Raw genomic sequence first — 22,928 nt, 5'->3', positions numbered from 1 at the left:
CAGCCCCCTGTGACTGTGGGTTCCAGTCTGCAGATTCAACCAGCCACAGATAGAAAATAATGGAAATTACAGGGCATTTTCATTGTACTAGGTATTATAAGTAATGTAGGATGGCTTAAGGTACACAGGATGATGTAACCAAGTTACATGCAAATACTATGTCATTTTATATAAGGGACTTGAGCATCCATGAACTTGTGGTACCCACAGGGTGAGGGGTGTGTCCTGGAACCAATCCCCCATAGAAGCCCAGCGATGACAGAATTTTCCAAGAGACAGTAGGTTTGAGCCCCCTAAATTCCCCATTTCTGTCCCATTGTTAAACTCCAAGCAGGTCGTGTGTGTGTGTGTGGGTGTGTGTGTGTTTGTGTATGAATTTTCTTCTTTGTTTGCATCATGTGTAAATGTGCATAATGAGCCAAAAGCACATATGTGAAACTATCAGTCCTCTGAGCCACTTCACCCCAAACCAACCCAACCCACCCAAGCCAGTACCCAGAGGCCACCATTCCAACTACCATATGCACGTCTGACTAATGCTGCTAATTCTTGGTTTATCAAATATGGACATGAAATACCACCTTTAATCGTGGTACTTCGGAGTATATCTCCCTCAGAAGTGAACACCCACACTTTCCCCCTCCTCTTCCTCACTTTAAATTCACATCAATAACCAATGCAAATACACTTCACTGCAAAGCCAAATAGGATGATATTTTCACCAGTCTCAAAAAGTAGTACTTTTTAAAAAGATTTATTATTTATTTATTTATCTATATTTTTACTTATTAGATATTTATTTGTAAGGCAATGCAACAGAGAGAGACTCTTCTTTCCACTGGTGCACTCCCCAAATGGCAGGGAGCCAAGCCTGGACTTGGCCAAAGCCGGGAACCTGGAACTCCATCCTGGTCTCCCACATGGGTGGCAGGGGACCAAGTATTTTGGCCATCGTCTGCTACCTTCCCAGATGCTTTAGCAGGAAGGAGGATTGGAAGTAGAGCAGCCAGTACTCAAACTGGCGCTCTGATATGGAATGCTGACATCACTAGCAGTGGCCTAATCCACTGTGCCCCGTGGTCATTTTTAAATTTTTTAACATCTCCGAAATTTGAGTATGTCTTACAACCTACCACTTAAAACAGTTTTTTCTTCCTAACAGATTTTCACAACTGATGGCATCTTAAATTCAGTAAAACAGAGTGGTGTCATAGTCTTTTCTTTCAAATACCTTGTCGGGTTTTTTTCTGGGTTAGTAATTGTTTTTTCTTGAAATTGGACATTAAATTTTCCCAAACTTTTCTCAGAGTAGTAAATCTTCTAAGTTTAACTGAGTGCTTTTCTTTTCTTTTAAGATTTATTTATTTATTTGAAAGTCAGAGTTAGAGAGAGAGAGGGAGAGACAGAGAGACAGTTCCTCCATCTGCTGGTTCATTCCCCAAATGGCCCCACAGCCAGCACTGGGCCAGGACGAAGCCAGGAGCCAGGAGCTTCTTCCACTTGGACCATCCTCCACTGCTTTTCCCAGGCCATTATCAGGGAACTGGATCAGAAGTGGAGCAGGCAGGAAACAAACCGGTGCCCACAGAGGATGCTGGCATTGCAGGCGGCGACTTCAACCCACTGAGCCATAGTGCTGGCCCCACCAAGTGCTTTTTCTAACAGATGTTTGTCTTTTTCCAAGGGACACCACTGCCCCTGATGCCATGTCCTTTCTTCTCCAGGCTGCACTGGCTGCTTACTAGGTCCCCTCTTCATCCACGCACCCAGGACCTGCCCCTCTGCCTTGGCTGAGTTGCAGCTCCTACCTCTTTCTTGGCTGATTTCTCCTGTGGCAGCAATTTATGTTGCAACACTTCTTAGGTAAGGATCCACAGAGACCCTTTCTGAGTCTTTACCTCTCTGAAAATATTGATATACACCTTCCCAGATAACTGTTATTGCGGATCAGTGTGCAGTTGATGAAAAGTCATTTTCTTGCAGAATGTTGAAGACTTTATTTCCTGGTCTTCTTGAACCCAATTCAGCTGCCCTGATCCTCATTCTGTGTAAGGCACTAATTTTTCTCTCTGGAATCTTTTAGAGTCTCTTCATCACTGATGTTTTGAACTATTTAAAATAATGCAAATTGGACTCTGGCCTCAGAATCAGCCCTAAAGGCACTCGGATCTGGCTGAAAAGCCCATGAGAGTATTTCAGGCATGGAAAGCCAAGACACTCTGGCAAAAAGATCTCTGTGAGTGAGATCCCAGTGGAAAGAACAGGTCTTCAAAGAGGGAGGTGCCTTTCTCTGAAGGGAGGAGAGAACCTCCACTTTGACTATGACCGTGTCTAAACAAGATAAGAGTCGGAGAACTCAAGGGGCTTCCATAGCCTTGGAAACTCATAACTGGTGCATAGGGAGATTACTGATGCCATAAACAGGAGTGTCAATTGGTAAAGTCAACAACAGGAGTCACTGTGCACTTACTCCTCATGTAGGATCTCGGTCCTTAACGTGCTGTACACTGAGGCTTAATGCTATAACGAGTACTCAAACAGTATATTTCACTTTGTGTTTCTATGGGGGTGCAAACGACTGAAATCTTTACTTAATGTATACTAAACTGATCTTCTGTAAAAAAAAAAAAAAAAAAAAAAAAAAAAAGAAAGAAAGAAATTTTCAATTCCCAACTTGACTCTCACTGGGATTAAACATGACAATAGGTCTGATCTGATTTCATCATCATTTAAAAAAAATCATCTATTATTTTTCACTTTATGTTTCTGTGTGGGAGCAAACTGTTGAAATACTTACTTAAGGTATACTAAGCTGATCTTCTGTATATTAAGATAATCGAAAATGAATCTTGATGTGAATGGAAGGGGAGAGGGAGTGGGAAAGGGGAGGGTTGTTGGTGGGAGGGACGGTATGGGGGGGGAAGCCATTGTAACCCATGAGTCGTACTTTGGAAATTTATATTCATTAAATAAAAGATAAAAAAAAAATAAAATAAAATAATGCAAATTGGTGTGGATTTTCTTTCATACATGTATAGGACACTTCTTTCCATCTGGAGCCTCCTGCCTTTTCAGTGCATACATCCTTCCGTGGGATCCTTTGATGACTTCTTCTCTCCTTTTTCTTTCTCTGTAGAATCCTGTTTGCTGAGTGCTGTTCTCCTTGAGTTGATCTGCTAAGCGTCTTGTCATTTCTCTCTTATCTTTTCTGGTCCACTTCCTGGTTGATTCCACTGACTTTGTCTTCCCAATCTTGTATGGAATTGTTTGATTTCAGCTCTGACGTTTGTGATTTTCCAGCCCTCTTTCTTCTTTGGTTGTCCTTTTTCATAGCATCTTGTACTTGTCTCATGAATGCAATGGCTTGGAGGGTGCTCGGACATTTCTCCCCACACTCCTTTGTTTCAGATCTAGTTCTCTGTGTGGGTTTTTTAAAGTGTGCTTGCCATTCCTGTGGGGGCTTTCCTTCGATGTCTGCTATTCCCTAGAGAAGAAGTCACTATGGGAGCAGAAGGCTCTCAGCGTGTGACCGGAGCTTCCTTGAGAAGGGGGCTTCACTCTAGGGCAGTTGGGTAAGGAATAAGCTACTTCACTGAGGGACACTCACATGCAGGCGACAGTGTTTGGTGTCTTCTCTAGCCTTTCTGGGTGGTGTTGGAACACCAACATTTCCTCACCTCCAGGGGGAGCCAGTTGCAGGTAGAACCACTCTCAGACTCATACCACCGAACTTTGAAGCACATTCTTTGTAAATTTCCTCAAGTCCTCCCAAAACTTGCCAGAATTAGCCCCTGAGGCCTGATGGGGCAGGAGTGTGGTCCAGATAAAGCCCCCCAAGCCCAGATCAGATACTGTACAAGCACTAGTCCCTGTTCTTCCTTCCAGGGTGCCCTGTGACCCTCTCCCCCATGCAAAGAGTTGACCAGATGCCCTCAAGAAACTCCAGGATTCATATTTAAGGGGCTAATCCTGGGGCCCAGTGGCTGAGTCCTGGTTATAGGCTGATTTTACATGGCTCAAGTATACACAAAGACCCTGCTTTTAAAAAGAAAATCCCAACCCTAAACACCCTAAGGACAATTCTGGTAGCTGTCCAGTGATCAGACCTGTTCCCACCCATCTGTTGATCATCTTCCTGATACTCCAAGCCCTGAACTTTTCCCTTTCACCTTCCCATCTTTCTGGTCAGATGGAAAGATTTAGCAGACTGGAAAAAGGTGGAAATGGGGACATGTAGGTAAAGCCACTGCACATAGAAACTTGCAGCCAAGCCCACATCCTCAGGCCTGCCCTTTGCAGAACCCAGTGCCTCCAAGCCCTGCCCTGGCAGGAATATGGAGTCAGTTCACTGCCTTCATCCTCTCCCCACAGGTGACTTGCAAAGCCCCTCATTGTGTCTTCCAGCCCAAATATTCCTGGACACTTGCTCATCTATTCTTCTCTCCCCTCCTCCTTTGTCTGTCCTTGTGGTTTGTAACTTTCTCTGTCCTTTGATATTATTTTAGTGGATCAATAAGGGACAAAAAAGAAAAATAACCATGAATTTTTAACCTTTTTATTAACAAATGCCAAGGTTTTTGTGGCTTCTGAAATGGTTTAGACTAAAGACTTTCCTCCAATGATAGCTACTGTTTGAATGCTTGTCCACTAGAACCTGGGAGTCTTTTGTTAATGGCACTAAGAGTGTAGAAACTCAATCCAGTGGTGATGTTTCCAGCTAGGGCCTTTGGGAAATGCCTAGCCTGGATTGGGTCATTAGGGTGGGCCCAGGGTAGCTTATAAGGAGAGACAGAGACAAGCACCCCCACTGTCTCTTGCCATGCATGCTCTGTGCCACTTGAGGACTCTGCTAAGAAGCAGCCATCACCAGAGGCCAAGCCAGTGGGGCCTACCTAATCTTGGACTATGAGTCTCCAGAACCAAGAGCCAAATGCACTTCTTTCCTTTCTTACCTTAGGCTGCCTCAAGTGTTTCACTGTAGTAATGAGACTCGCAGAATCAACGATCAAATTTTTAACTCCAAATTCCAACTTCCTAACAACCAATTCACTAAGAGTTGGGAATGAAGAGCTAACGAAGTGGCTTCATGTACTCATTCCCCAAATATTTACTGAACTTTTACAAGGTCAGTCCTGGGATTACCGCACCGGGGTTACAGCCGTGAGCAAGACAGATTCACCGCTAGCCTAGAGCTTGCCTTCTAGTGGTGGGAAAAAAACACTCCACAAATTAAAAAAAATTTCAAGAAAAACCCAAAAATAAGAAACAGTGTTCAGAGAATTAAAACAGTGTAAGTGATAGCATCAAAGAGGTTAACTTCTGGCTTCAGGATCACAAGACTTAGCAGAAGAGGTGACACATGGTCTGAGAAGTGAATAACAAGACAGGGGCAGCCAAGAGAGTATCAGGCAGAAGGAACTTCCTGGCAGAGAGAACCACAAGAGCAAAAGCCCCAGTATTGCGACACATTTGCCTGTTTGAGCACAGAATTATCTACTGCGGCTGGAATCTATTTTGGCTGAGTTTGACATGCTGTGCAACACCCAGGAGATCTCCCGGAGGCAGGAGACTTGAGTCTGGGGTTAAGGGTGACATCAGCCTGGAGATACCGACCAGGGAGAGATCATTTGCATAAGGGTGATGCTTCTCAGCCACAGGACTTAAAGATATGACTGAGAGCAAGAGTATAGTTTAGGAGAAGACAACCAGAGTGTCTTGAGTCACTGCACCATTTACAAGTGGAGTCAGAGCTAGGAACAGGAACTGAGAAGGAAGGCCAAGGAACAAGGTAAAAATGCAGAAGGGGCAATGTCTGCTGAGCCAGCCAAGAAAGCATTTCGAGGAAAAGGGAGAGGTCAAGCCAAAGGCTGCTGAAGCTTCAGGAAAGATAAAGACACAGAAGCCACACAAGGCTGCTGGATGTGGCCACAGGAAGTCACACAGGATACTGGCAAGAGCAGCTGGTGCAGAGTAGGGAGAAGCCATCCGGGCACCACGGAGGAAGGAGGGGACCGCGAAGAAGCCTTGTATGCCATTTCCTGTAGAAAGGAGCAGAGGCAGCAGCGGCAGCAGGAGGGGAACATGGGGCTACGATACAAATGTGGGAGGCTGGTTGGTTTTAGGGTGGACATTATTAAAGCAGGGAGTTTTTGACTGACCCAGAATCAGAACTGAAGTCCCCAAGACTCCAAAGTTAACTTGGGTGAGTTGTACTTCCAAGTTGTACATCGTCTTCCTCACTTACCCGCATCTCAGCGGCACAGAAAATCACCCCTCACACTGGCACAGCCCTTCCCACCTTACACAGTGGGCTTCCCATTCCCTCCCCAGGGCTCCCTAATCTTGGACCATGATCACCACGTCACTTAATCAACAGGGCACCAGCCAAGGCAATGTCCACACAGGCCCTTTAGATCCATCGCCCACCACACGGGTGTTCCAGGCAGGAGCAGTTCTTGGGGAAAACAGACAGTCAAGACCTGCCCAAATCAGAAGGGCTCCAGCGCCTGCTACAGACAAGGAGTGAATTAGTTTGTTCAGGCTGCCACACCAGAGTGCCACAGACTGCATGACTGAAATACAGAAATGTGTTTCTTTGCAAGTCTAAAATCAAAGGAGACAGGGTTGGCTTTATCCTGAGGTCTCTCTCCTTGACTTGTAGGCAGCTGCCTCCTCTCCATGTCATCACATGGCCTCTCCTCTACACGTATGTGTCAGTCTGTCCAATTTCCTCTTACTAGGACGCCAGTCATACTAGATTAGGATCCAGCTGACCCTAAAGATCGCATTTTAACTTAACGGCCTCCCTGAAGACCCCACCTCCAAAGACAGTTACATTCTGAAATACTGGGAATTGGGACTTTCACGTTCCTGTGGATTCCATAAGGACACAGTTAAGCCCTAAAAAGAGACCGCACCCCAGAGAAGGGTCACCGCGGCCATATGGTGGCTAAGTGGCACTCACCACCTCAAATTACCAGGCAGCGTTCCCGCTGCACCCAGCTGTGGCTAACAGGAAGCAGAATGTTAAATGACCATTCCATTGTTCACTGGATTTGTTAGGTAGGAAGGTAGAAATGAGCCCATGCCTGTGAAAGGGGTCTCAGGAAAACAAAGCACCTGTGTGACGGAATGGAGCAAACTTGGAAGCAGGCAGGACTTCACACTACAAAGTCCTGCCCATACCCCCATAACTTCATAGGTGGCCCTAGCCTTCTCCCCAAGAAAAGCACCCCAGGGATAATCCTCTCCGCTGGGAGCCAAAAGGGCTACACTCTGATAACACTGGGTAATAAAACGTTGGGGGGAATTTCATTTATTTCTTTTTTTTTAAAGATTTATTTTATTTATTTGAAAGAGTTACAGAGAGAGGTAGAGACAGAGAGAGAGGTCTTCCATCCATTGGTTCACTCCCCAGATGGCTGCAACGGCTGAAGCTGTGCCGATCCTAAGCCAAGAGCTTCTTCCAGGTCTCCCACATGGATGCAGGGGACTTGGTCCAAGGACTTGGGCCATCGTCTACTGCTTTCTCAGGCCACAGCAGAGAGCTGGATCGGAAGAGGAGCAGCCGGGATTAGAACCAGTGCTCATATTGGATGGCGGTGCTTCAAGCCAGGGCTTTAACCCGCTGTGCCACAGTGCAGGCCCCAGGAATTTCACTTATTTCACAAAGGAAATCCTCTGTCTAGGAGAAGCAGTGAGGTAGGGGAGGAGAAAAACAGGGAAGAAGTGGATTCCACCCTTCTATAAACCCCAGCTTGGATGTCCAGATGCCATCTGTTCTGACAAATGTACTACCTCATTAAACCTTGCTGCCTTGGTTACCACTGCTCTCTGTCTCACACCTGACATTCCCTTCTTACTGGCAGACAAGGACTCCAGCCATCTCCAGCCATCTCCACTAACAAATTCTCAGCACCGGTGGCCCCAGAGGTCAGTGGCCACCTCCACTGCAAAGGAAATGCCTGGCCAGTTACTGTGACAGAGGCAGGCTCTTCTCTGCAGGAGAAAACATGGTGCAAGCGCAGATAAGCAGAATTGCATCTTTCTCCCCCCCCCCCCCCAGCTTTGCCAAAATGACTCAACCCTCACTGCTGAATTGCCTAAATTCAGAATCTTTTGGCCAATCTGAGATAAAAAAAAAAAAAAAAAAAAAGTCATTCAGCAGACAAAGAGAAAGGTCTGTGCAGACAAAAAGGAGATATGCCCCTCCCCCTCCCCTTCCACCTAGAAATCACTCACCCTGTTCTGGCTGCCTAAAGCCTTCTGAGCTGTCCAGTTTATCTAATCCCCCTTCTCCTGATAACCCATCGGTAACAGCAAACCACAGGCACCCACAGATGCCCCGGTCTGCCTCACCCCAGTGGAATATCTCATCAAGACAAACGCTTTTTTGGAAGGCATCATTGTGTTGATAATCTAACCCCAATAATATCACCATGCTTTGTAAGTTGATGCATTCCCGATCGGCAGGGCTGGGCCTGTGTCTTGCATTCCTCCACCTGCAGTTCATACCCTTGCAGATGCTCCAAAAACACTGCCTTGAGAGAGGGAGAGAATCAACACACAGGTGACAGTAAGGGCTTGTCATGGCCCAGCAGAGAGAAAGGATTCACCTGACCATGTTGTCTTGCTCATGTCAACCTTGTCAAGTCCCATTCAGGTCAAGTCTAAAATTTTCAAGAAAAAACTGAGCTGGCACCACGGCTCACTAGGCTAATCCTCTGCCTTGTGGCGCTGGCACCCCGGGTTCTAGTCCCATTCAGGGCGCTGGATTCTGTCCCAGTTGCTCCTCTTCCAGTCCAGCTCTCTGCTATGGCCCAGGAGTGCAGTGGAGGATGGCCCAAGTCCTTGGGCCTTGCACCCTCATGGGAGACCAGGAGAACCACCTGGCTCCTGCCTTCAGATCAGCGCGGTGCGCCGGCCACAGCACGCCAGCCGCAGCGGCCATTGTAGGGGTGAACAAACGGCAAAGGAAGACCTTTTTCTTTGTCTCTCTCTCTCTCTCACTGTCCACTCTGCCTGTCAATAAATAAATATAAGAAAAGAAAAAACTGAGAAGTACTAAATTTTCTCAGGGCTGGCAATTGTGGCATAGTGGGTAAACCGCCGCCTGCAGTGCTGGCATCCCATATGGGTACTGGTTCGAGTCCTGGCTGCTCCTCTTCTGATCCAGCTCTCTGCTAAGGCCTGGAAAAGCAGTAGAAGATGTCCCAAGTCTTTGGGCCCCTGTACCCGCGTGGAAGACCCAGAAGAAGCTCCTGGCTTCAGATCGGCCCAGCTCTGGCAATTGCAGCCATTTGGGGAGTGAACCAACAGATAAACGATCTCTCTCTCTCTCTCTCTCTCTCTGCCTCCTCCCCTCTCTCTGTAACTCTGACTTTCAAGTAAATAAATAAATCCTTTAAAAAAGAAGTTTTCAAGGACCAGCGCTGTGGAACAGTGGGTAAAGCTGCCACCTGCAGTGCTGGCATCCCATATGGGTACTGCTTCAAGTCCTGGCTGCTCCATTTCCGATCCAGCTCTCTGCTATGGCCTGGGAATGCAGTAGAAGATGGCCCAAGTCCTTGGGTCCCTGCACCTGTATAGGAGACCTGGAAGACGACCTTGGCTCCTGACTTCAGATGGGCAAAGCTTTGGCCATTGCGGCCAACTGGGAATGAACCAGCAGATGGAAGATCTCTCTCTCTCTCTCTCTTTCTCTCTCTGTAACTCTGACTTTTGAGTAAATAAATAAATAAATAAATCTTTTTTGAAAAAAGTTTTCTCACCACTTCTAGTCTTATTGGGAATAAGACAGCAACAATTTCTATAGTTGTAGAAGATGTCATTTTATTAACTGGCCCAAATTAATTCTAACTTTAAAGGAAAAGTGGGTGGGGGCAGTGACAGGAAAAAGAAAAACTCAAGAACACCTTCTCTGAATCAGCTGTGTCTCTTTCCCTATCCGGGAAACTGGGAGGAGGTAGGACGGGGAGGGAAGACTTGGAAATGGAGAGGCCTTCAGTCACAGGACCTGAAGCAGAAGGCAGGATCCTTACTGAGCTGTCTTCTGTGATCTGGAGCCGAAAAAGCAGCATACAGAAGCAGTCTCAGAAGTGAATAAAGCAGGGGGGAAATGCAAATATTATCTGGCCCCGGGATCTCCTTTTTATAAAGGAGAAATTTATATGCATGTAAATTACACTCAAATGGTGCTAGCCACAACAGAAGGATTTTTAAAAACAGGTTTCCAGCTGTCTCTGTCTTCTGTTTTGAAGTTTTCTTCAATCCTGTACAAGGATTCTGAGACTTCTTTCCCATTTTCTCTCTTTTTTAAGACTTACTTTATTTATTTGAAAGGCAGAGTTATAGGGAGAGAGAGAGCATCTTTCATCTGCTGATCCACTGTCTAAAAAGCTACAACAGCTAGGGCTGGGCCAGGATGAAGCAGGAACCAGAAGCTTCCTGCAGGTCTCTCATGTGAGTGGCAGGGGCCCAAGGACTTGGGCCATCCTCCACTGCTTTTTCAGGCACATTAGCAGGGAGCTGGATGGGAAGCAGAGCAGCCAGAACTCAAACGGGCACCCATATGGGATGCCGGAGCTGCAGGCTGCTGTTTAACCGGCTGCATCACAGCACCAATCCCACCTTTCCATTTTCTAAAAGTTTTCAGTATTGTCTTTTCTATGACCTGGGGAATTATCAGAACGTGCCTAGTCCTCACCTGGAGCTGTGGGGAGGATTCTAGCCAACTGCCCACCACCACCAGGTCTGGCATCTGGGTTGTCTCCTCTCCTCCAGTCTCCACCTGTCTCCCTCTTTCAGGCAGTGAGAACCTCGGTGCAGTCAATCCAAGAACTTTCTCTTTCCTCCAAGGCTGCGCCTCTCAGTTCCCATGGCAGGGAACTCCCCAGTCCTCAGCGCTCAGCTTTGGACTCAGAAGTCTTTCTCTGTGCTTTTCCCCACCCCAGTGTCCAACTGAAGCCAAGTCTTGCTGGTATTGCCCCACCATTTCTCTATGTCCACCACCCTCTAGCCTTCCGTAGCCACAGACCCTGTCCACATCCTCATCACTTCTCACCCTGACCATTGTAAAAATCTCCCAGCTGTCCTCCCTCCCACAAACATTCATCACCTGAATCACCACCAGATGTGCTCTTAAACCTTGATCACGGGGCAGCGTTGTGGCACAGCAGAAACCCGGCATCCCATATCAGAGCACTGGTTTGAGCCCCGGATGCTCCACTTCCAATCCAGCTCCCTGCTAATATGTCTGGGAAAGCAGCAGAAGATGGCCCAAGTACTCGGGCCCCTGCCACCCACATGGGAAACCTGGATGGAGTTCCAGGCTCCTGGCTTCAGTTTGGCCTAGCTCCAGCTGTTGCAGGCATTTGGGGAATGAACCAGTACATAGAAGATCTCTCTCCCTCTCTGTCACTCTGCCTTTCAAATACATAAATAAATCTTTTTTTAAAAGATGGCACAAGTACTTAGGCTCCTGCTACTTACTTAGGAAACCAGAATGGAATTCTTAGCTCCTGGCTTCAGCCTGGCTCAGATCTGGCTGTTATGGACATTTGAGAAATAAAACAGTGGGTGTAAGATTCTCTCTCTCTCTCTCTTTCAAATCAATCAATTTTCTTTTGAAAACTTGGTCAGGCCATGCCCCTTAGGATCAAGAGCCCACTTCGCCCAGAGCACAGCTGACCTCCTTTACACAGCATTCAGTGGCTCCAAGACTGACCCTGCCAGCATCACGTCTGGCTCTACCATCACGGGCATTTTACCTCCCCAGTGCTAGCCGATCATCCACCGTCCCACAGGCCTGCCTGCACTCGAGCCCAGATGCCTGAAGGCTCCCCTTTGCCCTCCAGGACAGTTCCCTGTGGGTTGGGGTTGAGGGCCACTCACCTCTTTCAGCCCCAACACCCTGTAAGCTTTTCAGGAGCAGAGAATTTATGCCTCCCTTTCCCTCCCCACTCCCCCAACAAGCAACCTGCACTTAGATGCTTGGTGGTGGAGGGTGGAAATATTAAAGGAAAGCTGTTGGTAACTTCCTATGTGCAAGACTCACAGAGGGGCCGGCGCCGTGGCGCACTAGGTTAATCCGCTGCCTGCATCCCAAATGGGTGCTGGGTTCTAGTCTTCCAGTCCAGCTCTCTGCTGTGGCCTGGGAAGGCAGTGGAGGATGGCCCAAGTGCTTGGGCCCTGCACCCGAATGGGAGACCAGGAGGAGGCACCTGGCTCCTGGCTTCGGATAGACATAGCTCCGGCCGTTGTGGCCATTTGGGGAGTGAACCAACGGAAGGAAGACCTTTCTCTCTGTTTCTCTCTCTCTCTATCTGTAACTCTACTTGTCAAATAAATAAATAAAAATAGAAATAAACTTAAAAAAAAAAGACTCACAGAACACCAGCGTGGTGGAGCTGAAAGCCACAATAAAAATTAGCTACGCCAATCTTTAATCCAATGCATAAATCCTTTCGTTGAAACTGTTTCATTATCTATTGCAAAATAACAAACTACAAAAAACTGAACAGCTTAGACAAACAGCCTTTTTATTTACTTAGGATTCTGTGGTATTAACAATTCAGGGAGGGCTCCTGTGGGTGGCTCTTCTGCTCCACAGGGTCTCAGTGGACGTCAGTCAGTGGGCTGGGCTCATTCACGGGGATGGGCTGGCAGAGCCAAGCAGCTCCACTCAGGAGTCTAATGCCTCAGAGTCCCTCCACTTAACCCCCCCCTCCCCCTCCCCCCCCCCCCCCGGGACTCCTGGGACTTCCTTATCCCATGGTGAAATAAGGGCTTCCAAAAGTGAGTCTCCCAGGATATGGAAATCAGAAGTTGTGAATCTCTTATAGGCTCCCCCTCAAAAGCTACACAGATAGAATACATCTAAAAGTACCACTTAAGAAAATTCCACAATTCCATGGAGGTCCAGCATATGGCCCAACAGGTTAAGCTGCTGCTTGCAATGCTGGCATCCCACACCAGAGTGCCAGCTCTGGTCCTGGCTCCTCTGCCTCCAATCCAGAGTCCTGCTAATGTGCCTGGGAAGCCAGCAGAAGACAATGGTGCCAGTGCTTGGGACCCTGCCACCTATGTGGGCAACCAGGGTGGAGTTCCCGGCTCCTGGCTCCTGGTTCCCGGCTCCTGGCTCCTGGCTCCTGGCTCCTGGCTTTGGCCTAGCCTAGACCTGGCTGTTATGGCCATCTGGGGAGTGAACCATTAGATGGAAAACTGCTCTTTCTGTCTCTCCCTCTCTCTCTTCTCTGTTGTTCTGCCTTTCAATAAATATCTTTTTTTAAAGTCCATTGAAAATCAAATTTAAAGATAAGTTTATTTTGTTGCAAGAAACACTTTGAAATCCATGCATAGGAGGGATCATCACATTCAAGAGAAACATGTGCTATGAAAAATATGCATGGATTTCAAATGGTTCTCACGGCAAAATAAATCTTTTTTATTTGTATTTATTGTCATTTTTATTGAAAGGCAGAGGAGACAGAGATCTTCCCAATCAGCATCTTAACCACTTAACCAAATGCTCATCTGCAAAATAAATATCTCTTAATTCCATTTTCCCACATTAAAAAAAATTATTTATTGGGGCTGGCACTACAGCATAGGGGCATAGTGGGCTAAGCTTCCACCTGCAGCACCAGCACCCCATATGGGCACCAGTTCATGTCCCAGCTGCTCCTCTTTTGATCCAGCTCTCTGCTTATGGCCTGGGAAAGCAGTAGAAAATAGCCCAAGTGCTCGGGCCCTTGCACCAACATGGGAGACCGGGAAGAAACTCCTGGCTCCTGGCTTTGGATCTGCTCAGCTCTGGCTGTTGCGGCCATCTGGGGAGTGAACCAGTAGATGGAAGACCTTTCTGTCTCTCCCTCTCTCTGCCTGTAACTTTACCTCTCAAATAAATAAATAAGTCTTTAAAATAGAAAAAAAAACATTTATTTATTTATTTGAGAGAGAACTTCCATCCACAGGTTCACCTCTAAAAGTGCTCACAATGGCCATCCAGGCTGGACCCAGGGCTGGAGCCAGACCAGAAACATCACCCAGGTCTCCCATGTGGGTGGCAGGAACCCAATTACTTGAGCCATCACCACTGTCTCCCAGGGTCTATATTAGTCAGGAGTTGGAGCAAGCCTGGACACCCCGATATAGAACACAGGCGCCCTAACCAGTATCTTAACCACTAGGCCAAATGCCTACCCCCTTCTTGAAGTAGCCTCCTGCAAAAAAGCTTGTCCAAGGATGTTCATATCGTTACATTGCATTTTACCCTAACCAAGTCTAAAAGCAAGGTAAATGCATTAGGAAAGAACTAAAACACCATAAACATGGTATATTCACTCAGACTTATTGTATGTAGCTGTTAAATGAATGTGTGTACTAATAAGAACAGATTTTGAAAACAATTGAGTTTTAGGTTGGATAATTTATACAGATAATTACAATTTGTAAAAATAATCTCTCAGAAATATATAGACTACATGTTTCTATGGCTTCATATATTTTATAAAGTACAAACACCAAATTGAGGCCTTTGCTACAGCACAGCGGCTTAAGCCTGCAGTGCCAGCTTCCCATATGGGCACAGGTCCAAGTCCTGGCTGCTCCACTTCCAATCCAGCTCTCTGCTATGGCCTGGGAAAGTAGTGGAAGATGGCCCAAGTGCTTGGGATCATGCACCCACGTGGGAGACCCAGAAGAACCTCCTGGCTCCTGGCTTCAGATCGGCCCAGTTCTGGTTACTGCAGCCATTTGGAGAGTGAACAAGCAGATGAAAGATTCTCTCTCTCTCTCTCTCTCTCTCTCTCTCTCTCTGCTTCTTCCTCTCTCTCTGTTACTCTGCCTTTCAAATAAATAAATAAATAAGTCTAAAAAAGAAAGAAAGTATATCAATTTGCAAGAAAGGGAGACTAATAAAATGGGAATGAGTGATTTTTCAAGTTTTGGTGATACTGTTAATTTCTTCTGAATGTTAAGTAACATGGGAAATTTTAATGTTTGCTGAATTTGTGGGTTGGATGTCTAAATACTTTTATGTTAGTTTCTACATTTTTTGTAAAGTTAAACATTTTTAAGAATAAAACACTATTTGTAATTTTTTATTTCTTTTTAAAATATTTTAATTTACTTTTTGGAGAGACAGAGAAAAGTTCTCATCTGATATCCACTCCTCAAATGCCCACATAGCCAGGACTCAGCAAGACCTGGGAAATGCAACCCAAGTTTCCTGCATGGGTGGCTGGAACCCATCACTTGAGCTGCCTCCCAGAGTCTGCAATAGCAGGAAGCTGGAGTCAGGAGCTGGAGCTGGGAATAGACCTCAGGAGCTCTGACACGGAACACGATGTCTTAACCACTGGTCTAAATGGCCTCCCCAGACAGAGTCATTTCTACTGCGTTCTACGCATCAGTGCCAGCTCATGGTGGGGGCAACAGACCTCACCTCTCTAAGGAGGAGCCACACAGAATTTGCCACCGGCTGTATGTAACCCACCACAAGAACATTTTGAGATGATGCGCATGTTAATTTCCTGGGATGCAGAGCTCACACAACAACAGATCTAACAAAAACACCCCAGCTCATAAACCTGGACTGTCCAGCTCCGTGACCAGATGTCCCGCTCAGACACTGCCCTCAGCAGCCCCTCCAGGGCCTCTCAGTGGAGACCGAGGCTCCTCAGAATGAAGACGGCTACTTCCACTCAAGTTTGTTTTTTTGTTTTTTGTGTTTTTTTTTGTTTTGTTTTTTGTTTTTTGTTTTTTTGACAGGCAGAGTGGACAGTGAGAGAGAGAGACAGAGAGAAAGCTCTTCCTTTGCCGTTGGTTCACCCTCCAATGGCCGCCACGGCCGCCGCACCGCGCTGATCCAAAGGCAGGAGCCAGGTACTTATCCTGGTCTCCCATGGGGTGCAGGGCCCAAGCACTTGGGCCATCCTCCACTGCACTCCCTGGCCACAGCAGAGAGCTGGCCTGGAAGAAGGGCAACCGGGACAGAATCCGGCGCCCCGACTGGTGCTAGAACCCGGTGTGCCGGCGCCGCTAGGCGGAGGATTAGCCTAGTGAGCCGCGGCGCCGGCGATCCATTCAAGTTTAAACATTCACATTTGGCAAACTAATTTATAAAACAAAAACACAACGGAATAACAAACTTCCTTGGAAATGACACCATCAGCCTGCCTTTGCGTTCCTTATGAAGCCTGAGGGCCTGCCCCCCGTCCTTGCTGTGTCCCCACGAGTCCCTGCCCAGAGCCTCTCTCACTTATCTCCCTCCTTGCCACAGACTCTCAAGGAGACCGTCAGCCAGGAAACCTCTGCCAGTAACTTAATCCCTTCGCGAGCTCCTTGAGAACTGAGCCCCAGAACCCAGCTCCCCCGGGGGAAGAGAGAGGCCAGAACCAGGAAAGGTGAGTCTGGGGTTAGGGATATGTAACAAGAATTGCTTTTCTTCCCCAGGGGACTTTAAAAAGTCATACACAAAAACCCAACGGTGTAAACTAAATACCTCTCTACTATGGACTGGATTTGAAATACTTCCATGGGATTATTGTTCCTTATGGTGGATTTGACGAAGATCACCGTGGCTCTGCAGGGAAAGGTCCTTTTTCATAGGTGATGCATGCTCTCGAGTCAAACCTGGCCTCCATCTGTTTTTAAAAACAAAGTCCTATTGCCGGCGCCGCGGCTCACTAGGCTAATCCTCCGCCTAGCGGCGCCGGCACACTGGGTTCTAGTCCCGGTCGGGGCGCCGGATTCTGTCCCGGTTGCCCCTCTTCCAGGCCAGCTCTCTGCTGTGGCCAGGGAGTGCAGTGGAGGATGGCCCAGGTGCTTGGGCCCTCCCCATGGGAGGCCAGGAGAAGCACCTGGCTCCTGGCTCCTGCCATCGGATCAGCGCAGTGCGCCGACCGCGGCGGCCATTAGAGGGTGAACCAACGGCAAAGGAAGACCTTTCTCTCTGTCTCTCTCTCTCTCACTGTCCACTCTGCCTGTCAAAAAAAAAAAAAAAAGTTAAAAAAAAAAAAAAACAAAGTCCTATTGGAACACAGCCACGCCCATCTGTAGTCACACGTCTCTAGCTGTCATTGTGCCCCCTTGGCAGAGTTGAGTTGCTGCTACAGAGACAGTATGGCTGCAAAGCCATAAACTTTTTAAAGGCTGGGATATAAACTATCTGGCCCTTCCCTGGAGGTGGTTTGCTAATCCCAGAGTTAAAGTGCCCTGATACCTGCAACTGCCTTGCAAATTGTTTAGCGAAACCACAAGGACCAAATCTGTCCAACTAAGACCAAAAGAGAGAATCAGAAACAGGAATGCAAATATGGCAAAATATTAATAATTCAGGTAGAGAATATATCAGTGTTCATTCTCTTCTTTCAACTCTCTGCAGGCTTGAAACTTTTTTAATACAATGCTCTGGGAGTAAATTTTCATTCATTTGAAAAGAGACTCTCCAAAGTAAATTCCAAATCAAGGGAAACTTAAATGAAGAGACCAATAGCAATGTAAATATACAACTAGGAATTGCATTATATTTTAAAATGGGAACAATCTCATTCACAACAATAACAAAAATATTAAACCTAAGGTTTAACTGAAAAAAGAAACGCAGAACACATAAAAATAATAAATTTTACCAAGGACTGAAAAATAGAAGCACATAGGTATTAGGTAAGTTATTAAGAATGTTCGGGACAGGGTGGTCAGTATATTTACATGTGTTTTAAAAATTTAACAAATACAAGAGGAAGCTTAGAAAAACAGGAAAAACACCACATTCCTAAACAAAATGATTCAATGATTCAGTCTTGTAAAAATATCCATTTTCCACCAACACAGCGACAATGCTGATGCAAGTCCAATGAAAATCACTGTGGTTTTTGCTGTTGTTGGGGGTGGCTGGTGGAGATGAGTAGAAGGACAGCACCGAAATAATTCAAAAATTTCCATGATGGAAAACAATGAGTGAGATCAGCCGAAAATATTTTTGGAAATGAAGAGTAATGATAATGTTCTTAATAGATGTTAAAATTTATTTTAAAGCTATAATAATTAAACAATTAAGTCTGGCTCAGGAATAATAAGTCTGAGAAGAAAAATCTACAAAGAGATTCAGAAGTAAATAAAAAGTAAGCCTTCAGTCAAGGCATTGAGAAGGGAGAGGTGAAATAACATAATAAATGATATTGGGTATTAGATGCAACTGGGAAAAAGAAAGCTAGAGTGTTACAACACGCCACTCTCCAAGGTGAAGGAAAATTAAATGTAAGAAATAAAATTCAGCCGGCTCCACAGCTCATTAGGCTAATCCTCTGCCTGCGGCGCCGGCACACTGGGTTCTAGTCCCACTCGGGGCGCTGGATTCTGTCCCGGTTGCCCCTCTTCCAGGCCAGCTCTCTGCTGTGGCCAGGGAGTACAGTGGAGGATGGCCCAAGTCCTTGGGCCCTGCACCCCATGGGAGACCAGGAGAAGTGCCTGGCTCATGCCTTTGGATCAGCACAGTGCGCCGGCCACGGCGGCCATTGGAGGGTGAACCAACGGCAAAGGAAGACCTTTCTCTCTGTCTCTCTTTCTCACTGTCCACTCTGCCTGTCAAAAAATAAAAAAAATAAAAAGAAATAAAATCACTGGGGCCGGCGCTGTGGCACAGGTTAATCCTCTGCCTGCAGTGCCGGCATCCCATATGGGCACCGGTTTGAGTCCTGGCTGCTCCTCTTCTGATCCAGCACTCTGCTATGGCCTGGGAAAGCACTGGAAGACAGCTCAAGTACTTGGGCCCCTGCACCTGCATGGGAGACCTGGAAGAAGCTCCTAGATCCTGGCTTCAGATCAGCCCAGCTCTGGCCGTTGTGGCCATTTGGGGCATGAACCAGTGGATGGGATACCTCTCTCTCTCTTTGTCTCTCCCTCTCACTGTCTGTAACTCTACCTCTCAAATAAATAAATAAAATATTTGGGAAAAAAAGAAATAAAATCATGAAAGATATATAAAACAATGTAGATTCATATTTTTATAAGTTTGTGGTGACAAGGATATTTCATAACTTTTTGGAGGTGCAGAGAGACACAGAGAGCTCCCCTCTAAATGCCTGCAACATCCAGACCAAAGCCAGGATGCAGGAATGCAATCCAGGTCTCCCACGTGGGTGGCTGGAACCCAATTACTTGAGCCATCACCACCGCCTCCCTAGATTTGCATTAGCAAGAAGCTGGAGTCAGGAGTTGAAGTTAGGACTAAAACCATGTATTCTGTTGTGAGACACAGGCATTTTAACCAAAATGCTCACCCCTTTTTTCAAAATTTTTGATAAACCTGCAATACTTGCACATTTTTACAATATATTATGTGATTTTTCAACACTTGTATAACTGACCAAATCGGGCAGTCAGCATTTACATTTCTGTAAATGTAATTCTTTATGTTTGGAGTCTACCAGCCTCTCTCTTCCATTTCATGCACAGAGCTTTCTAAGTGTGAAACAAGTAATAGTGGCCGGTGCTGTGGCATAGCGAGTAAAGTCACCACCTGCAGTGCTGGCATCCCATGTGGCGCCTGTTCCAGACCTGGCTGCTCCACTTCCAATCTAGCTCCCTGATATAGCCTGGGAGTGCAGTAGAAGGTGGCCCAAGTCCTTGGGCCCCTGCACCCACATGAGAGATCCAGAAGAAGCTCCTGGCTCCTGGCTTCAAATTGACACAATTCCGGCCATACCGGCCACATGGGAGTGAACCAGTGGATGGTAGACCTTTCTCTCTCTCTCTCTCTCTCTCTCTCTGCCTCTGACCCTCTGTAACTCTACCTTTCAAATAAATAAATATTTTTTTAAAAAAAGGAGCTAGTAATAAAGAAAAGGATCAATAGATTTGAACACTAAATTTTTTATTTATTTGAAAATACCATTAACAAAGTCAAAACACTGAGAAAATATTTCCAACATAGGTAACTTTAAAAGGCCAATGTCTTCACAATCTAATCATCTTAGTGGAAAAGTTCTCTTTTTTTTAAGATTTATTTATTTATTTGAAAGAGTTATATATAGAGAAAAGGAGAGTCAAAGAGAGAGAGAGAAAGAGAGAGAAGTCTTCCATCCGCTGGTTCACTTCCCAATTGGCCGCATCGTCCAGAGCTGTGCCAATCTGAAGCCAGGAATCAGGAGCTTCTTCCAGGTCTCCCACACAGGTGCAGGGGCCCAAGTACTTGAGCTGTCTTCCAGTGCTTTCTCAGGCCGTAGCAGAGTGCTGGATCGGAAGAGGAGCAGCCAGGACTTAAACGGGCGCCCCTATGGGATGCCGGCACTGCAGAAGGCAGCTTTACCGGCTACACCACAGCGCCAGCACCAAAAGTTCTTTAAAATTTAAAAGTGGGCAAACGCTATAAATATACTGACAACCGCAGAACTCCCAGCAAAGACAAACGCCTGTGCTAAGAGACTTGACCAAACTGTCTCCCAGCTTCCAGCAGTGTTAAGTCACGTGCCTAGGATGACCAAGGCTCCAATTAAAATGCCTGCCTGAGAAGTTCCGTGCTGCCAGGAAAACTCACTGTTGGGTTCTCACCAGCACCTGTGGATAGGCCCCCAACTGCCCTGGGTGGAGCAGTCACTGGACAGAATTTACAATCGTGAACGTGTCCCTCACAGCCCAGGGGTGTCTTTCCCAGTGACCTGAAACAGGGCCTCTGTCTCCGCTGTGGGGGGGACAATCTGAACTTCCACGCTGCCCACTCACACTGACGCTGAGCCACCCTCGGTGACTTTTCATTTCCCAGCTCTGCTGAGATCCTGCTCTCCTCCTACCTCACCGCTGCACAGATCCGAATGGAATTCCACTCATTCCCCTAAGGTCAGCAGTTACTCAACAACATCTGTTCTCACCACTTTATTGTCCAGCTGTGTTTGTCTTTTGTTCACAAACAATACACTGTTGAGGTTCAGCATTGTTATTATTTTTTTCTTTCTGATTATCTGTATTTTCTTTGTTTCTCGTCCCCTCCCCCCAAAATTAATTACTGTTATAGGAAAAAAAAAAAAACTCAACATGGAAGACCAAGGAAAAAAAAAGTTTTCTCAGGCAACCTAAGCTTCCTACCAACAGACAAGAAAGCTCCCTTTCCAATTCCCAACTTTCCCAGTATGGATATGCAGACACACCGACTCCCTATCCTAAGCCAGCAAATGTCTACACATAATCTTGGAATTCTCATAAAAAAAAAAAAAAACACCTCGAGCAAAGTATTATTATAAACAAGAAAGCAGAGGCTCAGAAAAGCTCAGAAATTCCCCAAGGTCACACAGCAGCAAGCAGCAGAGCTGGAACTGGGTCACGGGCTGGTCTGAGCAGCTCTTCCCAGGCTTCATCTCAGGACCCTTAGTGTGGGGTACAGAAGGCATGAATTCTCACCCTGACGCTGTCCCCGGCCATGGGTATGTGTGGCCCTGGCAAATCTTCCTCATCAGTACAGAGGTGGACTGGCCCACATGGTGTGTTAAGCTCCCTTCTGCTCAGACAGGCCAGATTTCCATTCTCATAAAACGCCCAGTGCCGTGTAATGGCCAGGGACAGGGCCAAATCAGGGAGCAGCCCCGGTGCCTCCCACGGCCGTGTCCCCCTGGCCCACCTTGAACTCCTCGTGGATGCGCTCCTCCAGGACTTTGGCAGCCTTGCGGTCTTCCATCTCCACTTTCCACTTCTCCGCCAGGATCCGGGCTTTCTCATTGGCCAGAGCATCCCGGAACTTCTTGGTGATCTCTGCCTCCTTCCGTCTCCTTCCAGGAAAGCACCAGTAAGGATGAGGACCACACAACAATGAGAGTTCTGCTAGCGACATTGAGAATCTCTCCTGGGTCTATCAGAATGGCAAATATCTAAGCTCAGCAAAACTCAGTAGTAGTACAGGTATGGAAAGACAGGCGCTGTCACGTGCAAGAGTATAAATCCACAGAGCCATTCCAGAAGCCAGGAAAAGACTCCGAAAACCCATTTTTCACACAAGTGTACAAAGGACTATGATGATACTTCAAAAAGTGTGTGGAGGGCCAGCACTGTGGCATAGTGGGTGAAGTCGCCACCAGCCACGCCAGCATCCCACCTGGATACCAGTGTGTGTTCTGGCTGCTCCCTGCTAATAGCCTGGGAAAAGCAGCGCAAGATGGCCCAAATGTCTGGGCCTCTGCCACCCATGTGGGAGACCCAGATGAAGATCCTGGCTCCTGACCTAGGCCTGGCCCAATCCTGGCTATTGAAGCCACCTGGGAAGTGGGCCAGTGGATGGAATATCTCTCTCTCCCTACTTCTCCCTCTTTTTCTATCTAACTCTGACTTTCTAATAAATAAATAAACCATTTTTTTAAAAAAGCCAGGAGCCTGGAGCCTGCTCCTAAGCACTTAAGCTGTCCTCCACTGCCTTCCCAGGCAACCAGTAGGAAGCTGGAGCAGAAGTGGAGAAGCCGAGTCTCGAACTGGAGCCCATATGGGATGCAGGTGGCAGCCTTACCTGCTATGCCACAACACCAGTCCCTAAATAAAATATTTTTAACAAATTTGAGGAGAAATGGAATAAAAAATAAGTTTTGATGCAAAAAATGGAAATCACTCATAGTTCCTAGAACTCTTCAAAAACTTCTTGTGTGTAAAAGATATTCATCTGAGGATTTTTATAACACAGAGCTGGTAAACAACTCAAATGTCCATCAACAGGATCAGCAAATTGGGCTCCTCATGCAATAGAATGCTATATCGTTCTCTTAAATGGCACTATTATGTGAGTCTATTTTAATCAATATGTCAAGTGGTAAGTGGAGCACGTATCACCTAAATGCTCACCATGGCTGGCTCAGGAGGTAGGTGCAGGCTGTCTTGTGGCTTTCAGGACTGTTTATTTTTACAATTTTACAAATAAAGCACTGTCATCACAAATTGGTAGGTGATATTCA

At 46.6% G+C, this 22,928-nt stretch overlaps 1 protein-coding gene across 3 annotated transcripts in view; it reads right to left on the bottom strand.

Annotated features, from left to right (window-relative positions):
- SH2D4B (SH2 domain containing 4B) overlaps window positions 1–22,928 on the bottom strand; it is a 114,082-nt gene that overhangs the window by 50,648 nt on the left and 40,506 nt on the right. For all 3 annotated transcript variants that reach the window (XM_051833051.2, XM_070057949.1, XM_070057948.1), the window contains one exon: window positions 21,614–21,761. In XM_051833051.2, the coding sequence (XP_051689011.1) occupies window positions 21,614–21,761 (148 nt within the window). The remainder of the gene's footprint in view (window positions 1–21,613; window positions 21,762–22,928) is intronic.

The sequence above is a fragment of the Oryctolagus cuniculus genome, chromosome 15, assembly GCF_964237555.1.
Source record: "Oryctolagus cuniculus chromosome 15, mOryCun1.1, whole genome shotgun sequence".
Taxonomy (NCBI): domain Eukaryota; kingdom Metazoa; phylum Chordata; class Mammalia; order Lagomorpha; family Leporidae; genus Oryctolagus; species Oryctolagus cuniculus.
Note: the sequence above shows the minus strand (reverse complement) of the source record. Positions and strands in the feature narration are given on the sequence as shown.